This window comes from Amyelois transitella, chromosome 25 (assembly GCF_032362555.1).
Source record: "Amyelois transitella isolate CPQ chromosome 25, ilAmyTran1.1, whole genome shotgun sequence".
Lineage (NCBI taxonomy): Eukaryota > Metazoa > Arthropoda > Insecta > Lepidoptera > Pyralidae > Amyelois > Amyelois transitella.
This window is the reverse complement of record NC_083528.1, coordinates 5,881,904-5,897,957: the sequence shown is the minus strand read 5'-3', so window position 1 is coordinate 5,897,957 and position 16,054 is coordinate 5,881,904. Positions and strand designations below refer to the sequence as shown.

Genomic DNA, 16,054 nt, shown 5'->3' with positions numbered 1-16,054 from the left:
TTATTATAAAATAAAAATAACTTTATATTATCAATATCTTAACAAAATATACAACGAGAAATTAAATTTTGTCTAATTGTTCTTTGTAAGTCTTAATTTAACAAAGGAAAGACTTAAAAAAATCTCGTGACAAGCAACATTTGTGGATGGAGAATTTACAAACAAATTTAGAGCCCTTTTTTATTATCGTTTAAATCTTGAATCTTATGTCTTAGTAATAAACAAAGAGATAAGATTCAATTTTTGTGATGACATTTTTTTTTTTTTACCAGGAGGCAAAAAAATCTGAATAACTAGTACAATAAATGAGGTAGATAAGTATTAATTTTATAACTCTATATATTTTTCAGAAAATGTAAAAATGTGTAATCAAATATATAATTCAGATTTCTTTTCTCAAAAGGCTGGGCAAAGCTTCAAATATAAAGTGATAAATATATTCATGAAATATCACGTTTGGAAGAGAGCAACAAAAATGCTACGAGTGACGTCATGGTGGCCAAACTGACGCTTTCCAGACGAGACCCAGCGTTGTACCTCGTGATCTGAAATTCATAATATTTTATGCAATAATATAATGATAATACTTCATTTTCTTCACAATCTAAGTATTTAAAAACAATTTATCTCACAATATGTAGTATAGACTTAAAATTATAATGTGATACTAAGTAGGTACATTTATGTATAAGTTAGTATGTCTACTAATACATAATAAATAAAAAAAAATGAATTTAAAAAAGTGAATTAAGATTTGATAAAAACTGGTGTCTGAACTAAGCCGAAGCAAGTACACCAGCGTCTTCCCACTAAGGGCGAGGCTGGTGTATCTGAAATATATTTTATCATATTATGGAACGCAGTTTTAATCACGCAATTTTAAAAGCATAAAGCATTTAATTTTATGTGCGCGTGAACACAATAACTTTATTTTACTTACAGTAGCATTAATCCAATTAGTGTAACTAGATACCCTGGCGCTAACACCGGGGTAACGAGGCTCTGCGCAGCCGTAGCCCCACGACGTGACTCCTACCAAGCTGTTGTTGAACAACAGCGGTCCGCCGCTGTCGCCTTGGCAAGCGTCTCGACCTGTCAGCATTTGTAAAGTTAAAACCTGGAGTTAACTTCAGACCAAACACTAACTGGAAGTAGGCTCAGTCTTGTTTCTAAAAAAAGTTCTAGACTTGTGTTTTGGTATACTAAATCAACTTCTTCTTCGTGGAGTTAAAAAAATGGATTAGGTAATAGGGATGTGGACTATTTTTGGGAAAGTGTTTAAAACCATGCATAAGTACCAAATATAACCCAAACTATTTATTATTATTTTTTTATTTGAAGTAATACCTTTAAAATAATTTATTTAAAATTTCATTTAAAATTTCGCGCTAAAACGCGGATACCTGTCAAACGGCCGCTGTGATGTCACGCGTTATAAAATATTGTCGAAGTTGTATGCAATGAATAGTTATTTCATAGTTGTGTGATAATAATATGAATTCAAAATTTTATAAATATTGTGCGGTGCCGCAGTGTAAAATTACAACTATTAAAACACCTGAAAAACTGTTTATTCACGTTCCACGTACAAAAACGATGCTGAAAAATTGGCTTCAATTAGCCCGTCGGGATCCGGCACTTGTATCTACACAAAGTAAAATGTATTTCTGTGAGGATCATTTTGATGTAAGTTTGATAATATTTGTTACATTTACTTGTATTAAAATAATTTAACTCTTCAAGTTTTCAAAGACGAAATCTCGAATTTTCAGGTTAGAAATAAAGTAAACAATGTTTCGTAGTTTCATTATAGTTGCCAATGATATGGAGAATTATCCAGAATATCATTTGATGGGCACAGTATCCCAGATCAGACTGAGAGCAGGTTGTGTGCCAAGAAAGTTTGCATGTCAACCCGATAGAAAAGACGAACCGAAAACATAACAACTCGACTATTAGCAGTTAAAAGGCAAAGATTGGAATCAATAGCAGAATGTGAAAGAGAAAAAGAACAGACTCATTCTACACAAAGTATTTCCGTGGCTAAGATAATCGGACGGTAATCACGGTAATAATATGATCCAAATATCAACAAACACCAAAGTATTTGACAGCGAAAATTCTTGTATTGCAACGCGTGACATCACGCATTTTGATTGGTGTTCATTGTCACGTGACTTGAGGGTGAAATATTTAATTACATTTTATTAAATAAAAAAATAATCCCTTGTTTATTGAGGAAAATATTGTGTTTTTTATTATTTTTACTATAGAAACTACCTTTTCGTGGTAAAATTTTTTACTTATTTGAGTACAGTCCACATCCCTATTAACGTGTATATTGGAGATACATATATCAGAAAATGTGCGTTTTGTTTCATGCCCTGGATGCGAACCCCTGATCTTGCACCTCAGAGGCACATTACCGGCAATCCTAGACCTAGAATCACATCCTAGACCTATATGGTAAGCAACACTCACCGTCTGACCTATATTTTATTCCTCACATTTCAAAGAGAACCTGATGAACCGATTCGTTGCGGCGCACATTTTTAAACACTAAGCAGTTGCGGCATACAAATATTTTGTGACACGTCCGCCGTGTCAAACGTCATAGCGTTACGGTAGCCGTGTCACCCGCCATGTCTGAAAAGTTATATTGTTTTTCTTGGTTTTTACACGTGTAGTGTATTGACTTGATTCACTTAGTTGAACGCAAACCACGCATGTAAGCGGAAGGTAACGTCGTTTTAAGTAGTTTTTGAGTGTGTTTATTAAGTGTTTTCCTGAAAATGGCAGGTAAGTTACTTTTCTGTTCAGAGGTAGCAAACGTTTTGTAGGTTTCGAATTAAAAAAATGATTGAGTGATATTATGAGTGAGGTAAATTAAATAGATGTGTGTATCTGATTTAAACTACATTCGATGTTAAATTTAAGTAATGTTTTTAGGTAATACATAATATAAGTAATTAAATTTGATAGAATATTCAGATACGAACCCTACAGGCTTGATTTACGTAAAAAACTAGGATGGTTTTGTTCAGGGTAGAATCTTCTAAAACTAAAATGTTGAGAGAGATACAATCAATTTTAAAATGGCACGTCTACCGTGTCATACGCCACACGTTAAAAAAATAAAAACACGACTGCCGTGTCATCCGCAACGAATCGAACGTTAAGGTAGAAATAATAACCATCATAATGGTGGCCTTTTGAGAATCCAGTCTTGAATATAGGCCTTGTCCCACTTCTCCAAGATCCACTCTCAGCGATCTCGCGACCGGCTAATACAGCCTCGGCCTTCGAGAAATACGCCAGAACATACTCACCGCCAACATCGAGCACTCCTGCGCAGATCATGTTCTGCGTGACGGTGGCGGGTACGCCGGGCATCAAGTAGATCTCGCGGTACCGCTGCGCGCATAGACTATTGTTCACCACGTAAACAGCCACGTGTCGGAGGATTTCCGATGGCGCCTGGATAGCCGGCTGGTGACAATATTGAGATTTATTTACTAAGGAAGAAGCTTGAGTTATCGCTGTCCCGTTTTAAGTCATAATAAAAAGCGAAACAGCGATAGTTTATCGCGCGAAAAAACGTTTATAGGTACCTATTTGTTTTTACAAACAAACAAATATAAACGTTTTCTCTTATTTATTGCATAGAAATGAACACAGTAACAAGAAAATAGTACATAGTTATAAAAGAAAAAAATCACTTGCAATGGCGGACTTATCCCATGAAGGGACCTCTATTATTGAAAAACGTCGCGTGTGTCATGCTAGGCACTGCTTGTGGTTTTATTTGGACGTGACTTACCGGCCAGACACTGAGGCCGGTTTAGGCAGGAAGATGATAGATGAATGAAAGTAGATCTCCTTGCAGATCCCATTTGCGCACCATTCTTACTATTCCTACCCACAAGACTTCCTTCTACTCTTTCTCCTTCTCTACTCATGCTGTACGACTGTGGAATTCCTTACCGCATGATATTCGCGATTCCCAAACTCTCTCTTCATTCAAACGACGAGTTAAAGACTATTATCTCTCCAAATAGACTTATATATATTATATATATATTGGTATGTTTATGTAGTTTATTACTGTCATTTATTTAAGTACTAGCATGTATGTTTAGTTAGGTAAATATGTTAAACGTTATTTATGCACACGCCATACCGCTCTAAAATTCATCTTTCCTCTCATGGGTCTACTGGAAGAGATTTCTTGTGAAATAAGTAGCACCTTTGTACTAGAATTATTGTAATAAATGCTCCTGTATATAATTTTGTGTACATAAATAAATAAATAAATAAATAGAAAGTAGCTTTTAAGAACTTCAGTGCTTCCATATTGTTTAGGCTGATGCTTAAAACTCATACTCAGAATTGTACCCGGACCAAGGTTAGTCCTATTGCGGTCATGTACCTCTCTGCGTTCATTGAGTTCAGTCAAATTAATTTGACCATGATAACTGATGGTCTTACGGTGAGGGAGAACAACTAGTTGATTAGCTGGGAACTGGGAATGGTATTGTATGATGATGGCGAGGAAATTATAACATACATACTTACATATCATCACGTCTATAGCCCTTACGGGGTAGACAGAGCCAACAGACACAGCTATGCAGCTGTATGTGGCCTTTCAGTTTTGAAAAGACTGAAAGGATCCTAAAGATGGGATTGAGATTCAAAAAGTGACAGGCCCATCGCCTACAGTAAGAATCCCAATTTAAGTTTATCAGTCTTTCCTTTAGTACATATACATATAGTCACGTCCATATCCCTTACGGGGTAGACAGAGCCAATAGTCCCGAAAAGACTGAATGGCCACGTTCAGCTGCTCGGCTTGATGATGGAATTGAGATCCAAATAGTGACAGGTTGCTAGCCCATCGCCTAAAAAAAGAATCACAAGTATGCAAGCCTATCCCTTAGTCGTCTTTTACAACATCCATGGGAAAGAAATGGAGTGGTCCTATTCTTTTTTGTATTGGTGCCGGGAACCACACGGCACGCATTTCCTTTAGTAGACTATCAGATAAGTATATAAAATGATAACAGCGAAAGTTACTACCTGGATGACCGCAATCATAAACGAAATTAAATCTACCTAATAAGTAATTAGCATTTTAACTTTATCAAGTTGTTTTTTGTTTTCCTAGAAGTATTTTGAAATCAATTCAAAATAATTCTGTTATCTCGATGTGAAAATCCCTTGATTGGCTTGTTTCCGTTATCGGTATTATCACAAGCGTTAATCATTTATACATTATAGTTAACACCATAGCTTTATAAAGATATAAAAATATAGATACAAACAGATAATTAATGTAGGTACGTTTAGTCACTATCACTGAGTTACTGATTACGATTAATATATGGTACATTGAGTATTTATTTTAACTGTGCCGTGTGATATCATCATCATAATAGGACTATCTCATTGTCGTCGATGTAAAGGTGAAAACGAAAAAAAAAAATTCATCTTTCTGTCCGGTGAAAATGCTGCAGTGTAGTTTGTTCCGCCGCTTTTTCTACACATGCGCTTTAGAAACGTTAGTAGTTATAATTAGATTTAAGTGATGTGACGTCAATACGTGATACCTTGTGTCCAATTTTGAAAATAACATACTTTTGGTCACGTCTATATCCCTTGCGGGGTAGACAGAGCCAACAGTCTTGAAAAGACTGAATGGCCACGTTCAGCTATTTGGCTTAATGATAGAATTGAGATTCAAATAGTGACAGGTTGCTAACCCAACGCCTAAAAAAGAATCCCAAGTTTGTAAGCCTATCCCTAAGTCGCCTTTTACGACATCCATGGGAAAGAGATGGAGTGGTCCTATTATTTTCTGTATTGGTGCCGGGAACCATACGGTATATGGTATATTAACTTTGAAAAAAAAAAGATTTGAAAATAAATCTATTCTATTCGATGAATTGTTGATCAACATAAATGCAACTTACATGGGTCCTTCCCCAGCCCACGTGGACAACTGTAGAGTTGTCCGGCACAGCGTACCCTTGCATGGGAACCCCCACAATGTTGAGGCTGGTGCTGGCCCTGAGTCTGGAGCGTAGCACGATCACGGCTATATCGTTGTCATACGTGAATGGATTGTATGAGGGATGCACGATGTACATAGACAGGCGGACTACGGATCCTCCTGGAGAAGGTTTGCAGAAGAGAATATCAATACAAATATAATAGAATCAATACTTATATAAGTATTTATTATAAAATATAGTATCGTTGAGTTAGCATCTCGTAACACAAGTCTCGAACTTACTTCGAGGCTAACTCGATCTGAGTAATTTGTCCCGTATATATTTATTTATTTATAATACAAAACTAAGGTACCTACAATACTACACATACATACATGTAATCGTTTGATGTCTACTCGTATTTCTGTTTGTATTTGTTTTTCTACGCAACTTGATGTCCTCCTCTTACTTTATATAATTGCCTTTATCTGATACCTACCAAATTAGTTTTTATTTAACCATCTCTTGCTGTCTGTTATAAGCACGCAATTTTTATTGTATTATTGCTCGACACTGTTTGGTCTATCTTTTTAAAACTGTATTATTGTACTTATTTGTTTTGTTATGACTGTTTGTGTAAAAATAAATTAAAAAATAATAATATATATAACTAGATTTTAACAGCGAATTTTCTCGCGTGTACGTTGTAGAATATGTTTTATTCTGATGGACCTAACTATACCTAACATACATAGAAATATCCTCTGCAGGGTAGATAGAGTCAACTCTTTAAGATACTGAAAGATCACGTTTTGATGTATGGTTTAATAATAGAATTGAGATTCCAATAGTGACAGCTTGTCTATTGCCTACAAGAGTCTTAATTTTATAAGCCTATTCCTTAGTCGCCTATTACAACATCGATGAGTAAGCTAAATCACGTTCTGTCTCTTACAGGGTAGACAGAGCCAGTCTTTAAAAGCATGAAAGACCACGTTCGATCAAACAATGAACTTTAATAGCAGTGTTCGTTCAAATATTCAGATATATAATTTTGTTATATATTATCTCATATATATATTAAGTATTTTGAAGAAAAAATTAAGTACGGCCTGTGTCTACTTCAAATTGACACTAACACTTAGGAAATACGTGAAAAATTTCAAACTACCTACAACAGCCAACTTTAACACACTACCTACAACATTTTTTAACTGATTACTTCCTATCTCTTTCATTTCTCTTTTTATTTCATTTATTGATATACAAAATATGTCACGGATAACACTGAAATAAATTCGAGAAGCTCACCACTAGAAAGTCTGGTAGATCCGGCGCGGACGCTGAATACTGATGGCGCGATGAGGTTGTTATTCCTTCAACAAATATATGTCAGAAGTTTAGGCAAGTTTTAATTTTTTTTTAATGTATTTTAATTTTTGTCATGATATATGTATGTACAAAGACAAATACTCACCCGTCGTAAAAGCAGTGGGCTGCGGTCAGCACGTGTCTCAGAGTCAGCAGCGAGCCTCCGCATTGCAGCTGCGAGTTCACTAACAGCTGGCAATTATAATTTAATTTATGTGATTCATCGATCCTTCGATCCGAATTCATAATATATACATAACAGGTTATAGATAAAATAGGTCTATAAATTTGGGATTCCTTTTGTAGCGGAAGTGCCGTGTGGATCCCGGCACCAATAAAAAATGACTAAGACCACTCCACCTCGTTCCCATGGATGTCGTAAAAGGCGACTAAGGGCTTATAAACTTGGGATTCTCCTTTTAGGGGATGGGCTAGCAACCTGTCACTATTTGAATCTCAATTTTTATTATTAAGCCAAACAGCTGAACGTGGTCTATCAGTCTTTTCAAGACTATTTACTCTGTCTGCCCCGCAAGGGATATAGGCGTGTAGGGATATAGGATATATTCCTCTTGTAGGCGATGGTTCATATGTATATATGACCGAATGTGGCCTTTCATTATTTTTATGACTGTTGGCTCTTTCTATCCTGTAAGATATAAAAAAGTAAATCTTTCCCTTGGGACTCTCCTTGTTGGCGCTAGGCTAGCAACCACTATTTGAATTTCAATTCCATCATAAAGCCATGCAGCTGAACGTGGCCTTTCGCCCATCTCTTTTTCGGTCTTCCCCTATTTCTAAAACTTTCATATTGTAGACCGTTTTAGTGACATGACCTCTCTTTATTCTTATTCATGATTTTTTTGTTATTATTTATTTATTTATTTTATTATTTTTATTATTGAAGCTATTTTCATTCTTATTTCTGTAATACTGAAAGTTTACAAAACAGTGATGATATATATCATATCGGTATTTTTTATTTATATTGTTGATAAGCGCATAAAGGGCGGCGTTATCTTCCACTTAACACGATGTTTCATCTAAAGAGACCGGACTTTACGCATTTTCATTTGGTATATTTATAAATTTTCATTAGGAATAATTTATTACGCATACCTAGACTTTATACTAACACGTATTACGTATTTGTGCCTTATGGGATAGACAGAGCCAAGATCCACTGTGATGGAAAGTCCACAAGTCAATTCTTTAAGGCTTTATTTAGCCGAATGCACACAACGAATTATTTGTACCTATACTAGATCCTTACTCCCCAAAAACTAATACAGTTTAAGAAGTAGAAAGAGAGAAAACAAATGCTAAAATATTACTATGAGTATACTTCTTCAATTTTCATTTAAAAAAATGCTGATAATACTTTTTCATAGATAATTTTCTGACCTGTATCGCAAAAGGGTACTGCTGTATAGTTGTCTCGCTCCCACCTACGATCCTATTGGTCGCAGCGGCCGGCACTGGGTTTTGTATTGTTATGTTGTATTGCTCTAATTGCTCCGCATAAGCTGGAAGAGAATTATTGAAAATAGTGGCTTTTGATGTATGTATATTTTGATGCGTGTATAATAACTGGTTTATGGGCACCATTTTTTTCTAATGTTTTTATTATTATAAAAAAAAATATATTTAGGAAACAAAATAAATTATGAAATTGTATTAAATGTACAAAAATCAATAGTGTAAAAATATTTATATTAACGTTTATATGTAGAGACGTTACGAGTAATCACGTATGCCGTGTATATTGTATGGAGTCGTGCAAGGAACTCTTTTTGGACCTTTGGTATTTTTCTTTTTATTTTCACCGACATATAATATATTTTTTCGCCGTGACAACGGCTTTGCACGACATGGCGCGCCTAGGACAAATATTTAAACCAATTGACTTTCGCAATTTAAATAACACTTGAGATCCATTTCATAAATGTTATGTTCAGCTTTACACTGAGCCAGAACCTTTAGGTATAACTCGATATAATTCGGTATATTTATATGACTGCATAATGTAAGACTTAATTATAAAAATGACAAAGTTAAATTAAAAATTAGTCGTTAAAAATATTGTTGAAACTGAATTACAAGAAATTATGGCATTCATTCTTATACGTTAACTATTTATAGACGCTGTCATATTTCTCACTGATACTGAATACGCCCCTAGCCCGTGTGAAACGAAAACACCCGTTAATTCCCGTTCCCACGGGAATTTCGGGAAATAATCTAGTGCCCCCATAGACTATATAAGGAAGATGCCAAATTTCTAAAGCCAGCGATGAGAGCCGTGCTTTGTCCGTCAGTCAATAACAGAAGAGTTTTGAAGGCTATAGAAAAATAATTGCAATACTTACAGCAAACAATGATAGCGAAAAAAACAGTCGTCCTCCACATGTTGTCTGCCGCCACTGTGCGTGTTTCAGCTCCCTCCGATATCGGAAACCTTATCTATTGATAGTGTATCGGCGAATCATCGGAAAATATCCGTGAGAAATCTCAATTCCAACCATAGCTTTGGATTTTATAATACATTTTGACTTTATTAAAAATTTGTTTAAAAAAATTAAGCACTACTTAGGTACTTCGAAATGATTTTACTTCCAATCCTAATATGTTTGTAATGTATAATCCAAAGTCCAATAATAAATAACAATAATTAAATTATCTTTGTTATGATAAAACAATATCTTGGTTGTAGTTATATGTCAGAGATAAAGGCATGATTAAGTTTTATTTTGATCAGTGATTAGTGAAATGTCTTCGTTAGAATTATTTTAAGAATAGTAATTCCCCATCACAATTTGGATTTCAGAAAAATTGGATTTGGGAATTGACAAGACATATGGAATGACCCAATCTCAAGTTGATGCATAACATGACAAAGTCACAAAATTACTAATATAAGTAAGCGATTGGCTAGAAACCTGTAATTATATCTGAATCGAAATGCTTTTTTTATCTATTCCATTTAAATGTGGCATTTTCGGGCTTCTGTTTACCACGTAAGGGATAAAGACGTGAAATCTTAGTTAATAAAAAGGTTACAGAATAAAAAATACTTCAGTGAAGTTAACACATTCTTTAAATTTGAGATTCTTAAAATAAAATACAAATTTTGTGCCATATCTTTATTTTTCATAAAACAAAAACACAATTTATTGCATAATTGATCACAACGAACAATTCATCACAAAACACTTCGCACCCTACTCCACGAAACTACGAGAAAACAAACTTTATTTCATACTAGCTAGAGTCCAAAATAGATCTGAATATTTATAAATAAATAACTCTAGGAATGTATTTATATGTATATGTGCAGTAAATAGACTATATCGAATTTGATATTAAACAATCTTTAAGTGTAAATAGGTAGAGTAGAGAGTACTAAAATACACATTTTAAGATAAAAACAATATATCAAACTATTTTTGTATATTATCCAGTATGCATCTACTAATCGTTACAATTTTAATAGTACAGTTTTTTTCGTCAAAACTTTAAAATAGATAAACTACATAAAAATTATTAAAAAAAATCTATCATATCTCCATAAACAGTTTTGACCACAACGCACGTAAAGTTTATTTTATGTACGTACTTAATATAATAGTTATTAAGTTATAACGAAGAGATAAAACTATAAAATTCAAGAAGCGAGAGAAAAACGTGTAAACAATGTATAAAAATTAACGACAGGAATGTAGAAAATAAAAAGTTGGTCAATATTAGAAAATAATATTTCGACAAATGATTTAAGTACATATAAATAACAATTGGATTGAATATTTGGCATTCTTAAACTTATTTTATTCTGGTTTGTGGCGTGCAATAAAATCTAAACGCATCTACATCGACGCGATTAAATAATGGGAAATACCACAAGTCGTCTTTTGGACCTATGTTTTATGTTCAAAAAGTCAAATAATAAGGATTTTTTATAGATGGATAGAATTAACGCACAAAATATGTTGCGGTCTCACTCGCTACGATAATGTTTAGTGAAACAGAATATCTTACTTTTATTTCTTGTAAATATAAGGGGCGAGAGAACTGATCCGAGATAAAACGACGGATTGATTTAACAAATTTATAATTAGAATAACTCAGTCGCGTTTTGTCGGAAATGCGTTCAGACTTTTTTTGTAGAATTGTGTGACACAAAAAAAACATGATAATTGTAAAAAGATGCATAATCTGTGGTTTGTACGATTCAATAAAATGGCACTGACATGTAAAACATTATGTTGTAAATTAATCGGCTCTTGTAAAGATGAGATTCCTTACAATTCGTAGACACCTACTAATTTGTAAGTAGAATGGATCTAATTAATTGATCTATCACTCACTAAAATCAATGTCATGATTCAAATCATCAGATCTTGAACATATTCAATCTTTATAGTAAACATATTCCTAAAAATCTTTCGACGGTCACATTTCATCTTTTCTTTCATCTATTTTGTAAATAAAATTAAAGTCAAAATAAGTGAAATCTTAATCTACATATTCTATACTAGAATATACAAAACCTATTATTTTTCATGTTTAAGTCATAATTATATTAAACACTTTTAACACTGGTTTTAGTCCAAATATTTGGTTCTTTTCGAATATATAAATTTCTATGAAAATATTATTTTTATTAACAGATTACAGAAATAAAATATAGAAAATCTGTTTTGAACTGTTTACTGTTAAAATAGAATAATATATCACGAAAGAAAATACTATGTAGAAGATAAAAAGTAATAGGTTTTATATATCTCAATTAACAATAACAAATCACCAAATAATATAAGATAATATTTTATTTTTATTTTTTTATTTTTATTTTATTTTTAATAGGAAGACCAACAGCTACAAACATAATATAGTACTTAGTAGAAATAAAGCTAGTTAGCAAAGAAGCCAATTAAAGGTCCTCACAAATAAGAAACAAGATAAATAGAAAAAGTTGAACACTGACAACACAAACTTAGAGTTCAAAAAAAAAAAATAGAAACTTAAAGTAAAAGTTTTTACAAGATATGTTCTACGATTCACGTGCAAGATGCAGTATACAATATAATTAAACTAAATTAGATTCCTATCTATGAGATACAAAATAAAAGGAAAATTTTGTTGTCACTGAAGAAAGTGATCGTAAAGTAGACGTCTCGCTTTTGCTATGCCTGTGGCAAATAAGTCCAAATCCACAATTCTACAGATATTATTAAAATTTTGGCCAACACGCAACATAAAAGAGTTCTTCCGATACTTAGTTGATACAACCGGTACAGATATAAGAGGCGTATATCGAAGATTCCTAGAGGGAGCGACGATTTTTAATTTAGATAGGAGTTCAGGGGAATCCACTGAACCACTAGCAATTTTTAACAAATAAACTATGTCTGCGACATCACGACGTATTTTTAGAGGAACTAGATGTTGTTGTTTGCATAAGGTTAAATAATTATCAGAGCTGAATTTCAGTCTCATGCGGTAACATAAATATTTGACAAACTTACGCTGTATATTTTCTAGGCGATCTATATAGATATTATACAAGGGATTCCATACTTGTGAAGCGTATTCAAGGTGAGTTCGAATATATGTACAATATAATATTTTTATAGTTTTGATGCATTTAAACGTTGAAGAGCACCTTAGGACGAATCCAAGAGATCTAAGAGCCTTCGAAATTATTTTATTTACATGGGTGTCAAATATTAATTTAGTGTCGTGCTCGACTCCCAAGTCACGAACTGATGACGAACGCTGCAATGGCATTTGCTTAAGATAGTATGTGGTTGGGATAATATGTTTTTTTCTGGTATAGGTAATGACACAACATTTGGAGGGATTTAGGTCAAGGTCGTTTTGAGAGCAATACTCTTCAAGCCGCGCAATATCAGCTTGAAGAGCAGCTGCGTCAGATTGCGATGATATAGTAGAAAAAACCTTCATATCGTCAGCAAAGCAAAGCAGTTTAGAAGAATGTAAGCATTTATAAATGTCATTAATCATGATATTAAAGAGAAGAGGCCCTAATAGTGAGCCTTGAGGAACACCGCTGGGAATATGAACCCAACTCGAGATATAATTTTTTACAACAACCGCCTGACACCTATGATCTATATAAGATGTAAACCATCTTAAGAGATCTCCACCGATACCAACTGCCGCCAACTTGATCAACAGGATTCTGTGATCAATTCGATCAAAGCATTTCGAGTAATCAGTGTATATAACATCAACCTGCTGATTAGTTTCCATGGAATCCGTTGGAAAGTCATTAAAGAGTACGAGGTTAGAGACAGTCGACCGTCCACTGAGGAAGCCATGCTGAAAGGGACCAAAGGAATTCTTTAAAATAGGATATAGTTGATTATAAATTATACGTTCAAAAATCTTAGCGATTAAACACAACTTGGAAATTGGCCTATAGTTTGTGACATCCGCTTTGGATCCCTTCTTATGGACAGGAGTAACAAACGCCGACTTCCACATGCTGGGAACGAAACCCTTGCTTAATGACATCCTAAATAACATGGCAATAGGTACGGATATAGTATCGGCTGTAGCTATTAAAAAACAAGCTGGTAGTTTATCCGGGCCCGCTGACTTTGACGTATCAAGTGACAGTAAGTGTTTTTTGACATCATCAGTACAAACTTCAACATTAGAAACAAAAGAAGTGGGTATATCAGAAAAGGAATCGGACATAGGACTGGGGAGAGAGGTCGATGCAATCGGTTGTGAAAAATTAGAGTAAAAATATGTGGAAAACGCGTCACAAATCTCACTGCCAGTTTTATATTGTACGTTATTGTATGAGACGTTGCTCGGAATACTACTGGATTTTGAATTATTTTTTTCTTTAATATAGGTCCAAAAACATTTAGGATTCTTAACAATAGAACTTTCAACTTTATCAAGGTAATTCTGGTGGCAAGTTTTTTCAAGACGCTTACATCTATCTCGTAACAATTTAAAAGTTTCATAGTCCGACAAGTTTTCATAAATATTGTATTGTTTTAAATATTTGTTTTTTTCCTTAATAACTTTAATGAGAGCCTTAGAATACCAAGCAGGGAACGAATTACTAGTGGGTTGCACTGTTGGAACATATTTGTGAATGAGGGTATTAATAAAATTATAGAAATAGTCAGTGGCCTCCTCCACAGTCCTACCCGAAAATTCCTGTTTCCAATTCATTTTAGAAATTTCTGAATTTATTTGTTTGTAGTCACTCTTATAAAAAAGTCGTTTAGTAAATGAGGCTGGCTTGAGAAAAGCGTCAGTATTAAAATTAGCGGAAATAACTAAAGAATCATGCAATGGGTCTATTGGCACCAAAGAATCTGGATTTTTTTGAACATTGACAGTCTCATTAGAGATGACCAGGTCCAGTATTCTACCCTGACTATTCAGTATACCATTGAATTGAGACAATCCGTGCAACTTAAGTTGGTCGGTAAGCAAGTATTCATCACCACTATTTATGTTAGATGGGCTATAACTTAAGTCACTATTCAAGTTCCACACAATTTTACTTAAATTGAAGTCACCGATAATGAGATATTTATCTAAAGGATTATGCATGAATACATCATCCAGGCTGTTAAAAAAGTTAGATAACTGTTGGGAAAAGGAATTGCCCAATTTTTGGGTACATAAATATAAAACACAAAAATTAATTTTAATCGGATTTTTTTTACCTTGTTTAAGAGTCAAGGTCACCCATAAATCCTCCGCGCTAGAGTGGAATGTTGGTTGCGAAGTAACAGCAAGTTCCCGCCGCGCAGCAATGAGTACTCCACCGCCGTATTTCTGTTCTGTTAAAGTATAGTCACGGTCGCGGCGCCAGACTACATACCGATCATCAAAAATCTCACTGTCCGCAATCCCATCCAATAGCCAAGTCTCGGTTAAAAACACTACATCGTAATTAGACATACACAAATTCCGCTTAAATGTATCAGTCTTGGTACGCAGCCCTCTAGTGTTTTGGTAATAAATGCTTAAATTTAATTTATTCACTGTAACTAAGTAAGAATGTTGTATGAGACAAAATAGAAATAAATTATTATCGTAATAAAAACTAAGGTAATTGTATCAGAAAGTACGGTAGTTAAAATAATAAGTATCGGACAAAAAGCGTTTATGAATAGATCGTGACTAACTTGAGAATATGCATACGCAATAAACATGTGTAAGAAAAGGATGAGTATAGATTTAATAATATCAACCACAAGCATAACAGAGCGATAAGTCGAACAAAAGCCACCCGGACGAGAACAAAAGGCCAGCGTAGGCACGGACTGCAAGTCAGAGGCGCTAAACATGTTCAAGAAGTAAGTTTTTAAGAAATATGTTTTTAACAATAGACGGGTGAACAAACTGATACGGATTTTTAAATGCAAGAAAGAAATATAAAGCCATAAAATACTTCCGAACAATTGAAATGCAGAACATAAATATAATTTTAAACTACACATTATTATGAACCAAGTTAAGAAAGTTTGTTTAAATCACTGTCGCTATTGATGATGAGAATCTTTGAAGTGTCATTTTGCCTAACATGTATTTTCCCATACTTCACCCACACATAACGGTAGCCCAGTCTTTCCTTAAGAGTAGTTTTAGTTTTAGTGAGTAAATTCTTCATATCAGCCGTAAGGTGATCGTTT

The 16,054-nt window shown here is 33.9% G+C and overlaps 1 protein-coding gene across 1 annotated transcript; it reads right to left on the bottom strand.

Annotated features, from left to right (window-relative positions):
• On the bottom strand, positions 1–9,939 carry LOC106139654 (trypsin CFT-1). The gene is made up of 8 exons (XM_060951590.1): positions 9,734–9,939; positions 8,769–8,890; positions 7,471–7,556; positions 7,305–7,369; positions 5,973–6,172; positions 3,330–3,489; positions 941–1,092; positions 1–545 (listed from the first exon to the last, which is right to left on the bottom strand). Exons 1-8 carry the CDS (start codon positions 9,771–9,773, stop codon positions 441–443), a joined length of 930 nt encoding a protein of 309 aa, XP_060807573.1. The 5' UTR covers positions 9,774–9,939; the 3' UTR covers positions 1–440.
• Positions 9,940–16,054: the final 6,115 nt, after the last annotated feature.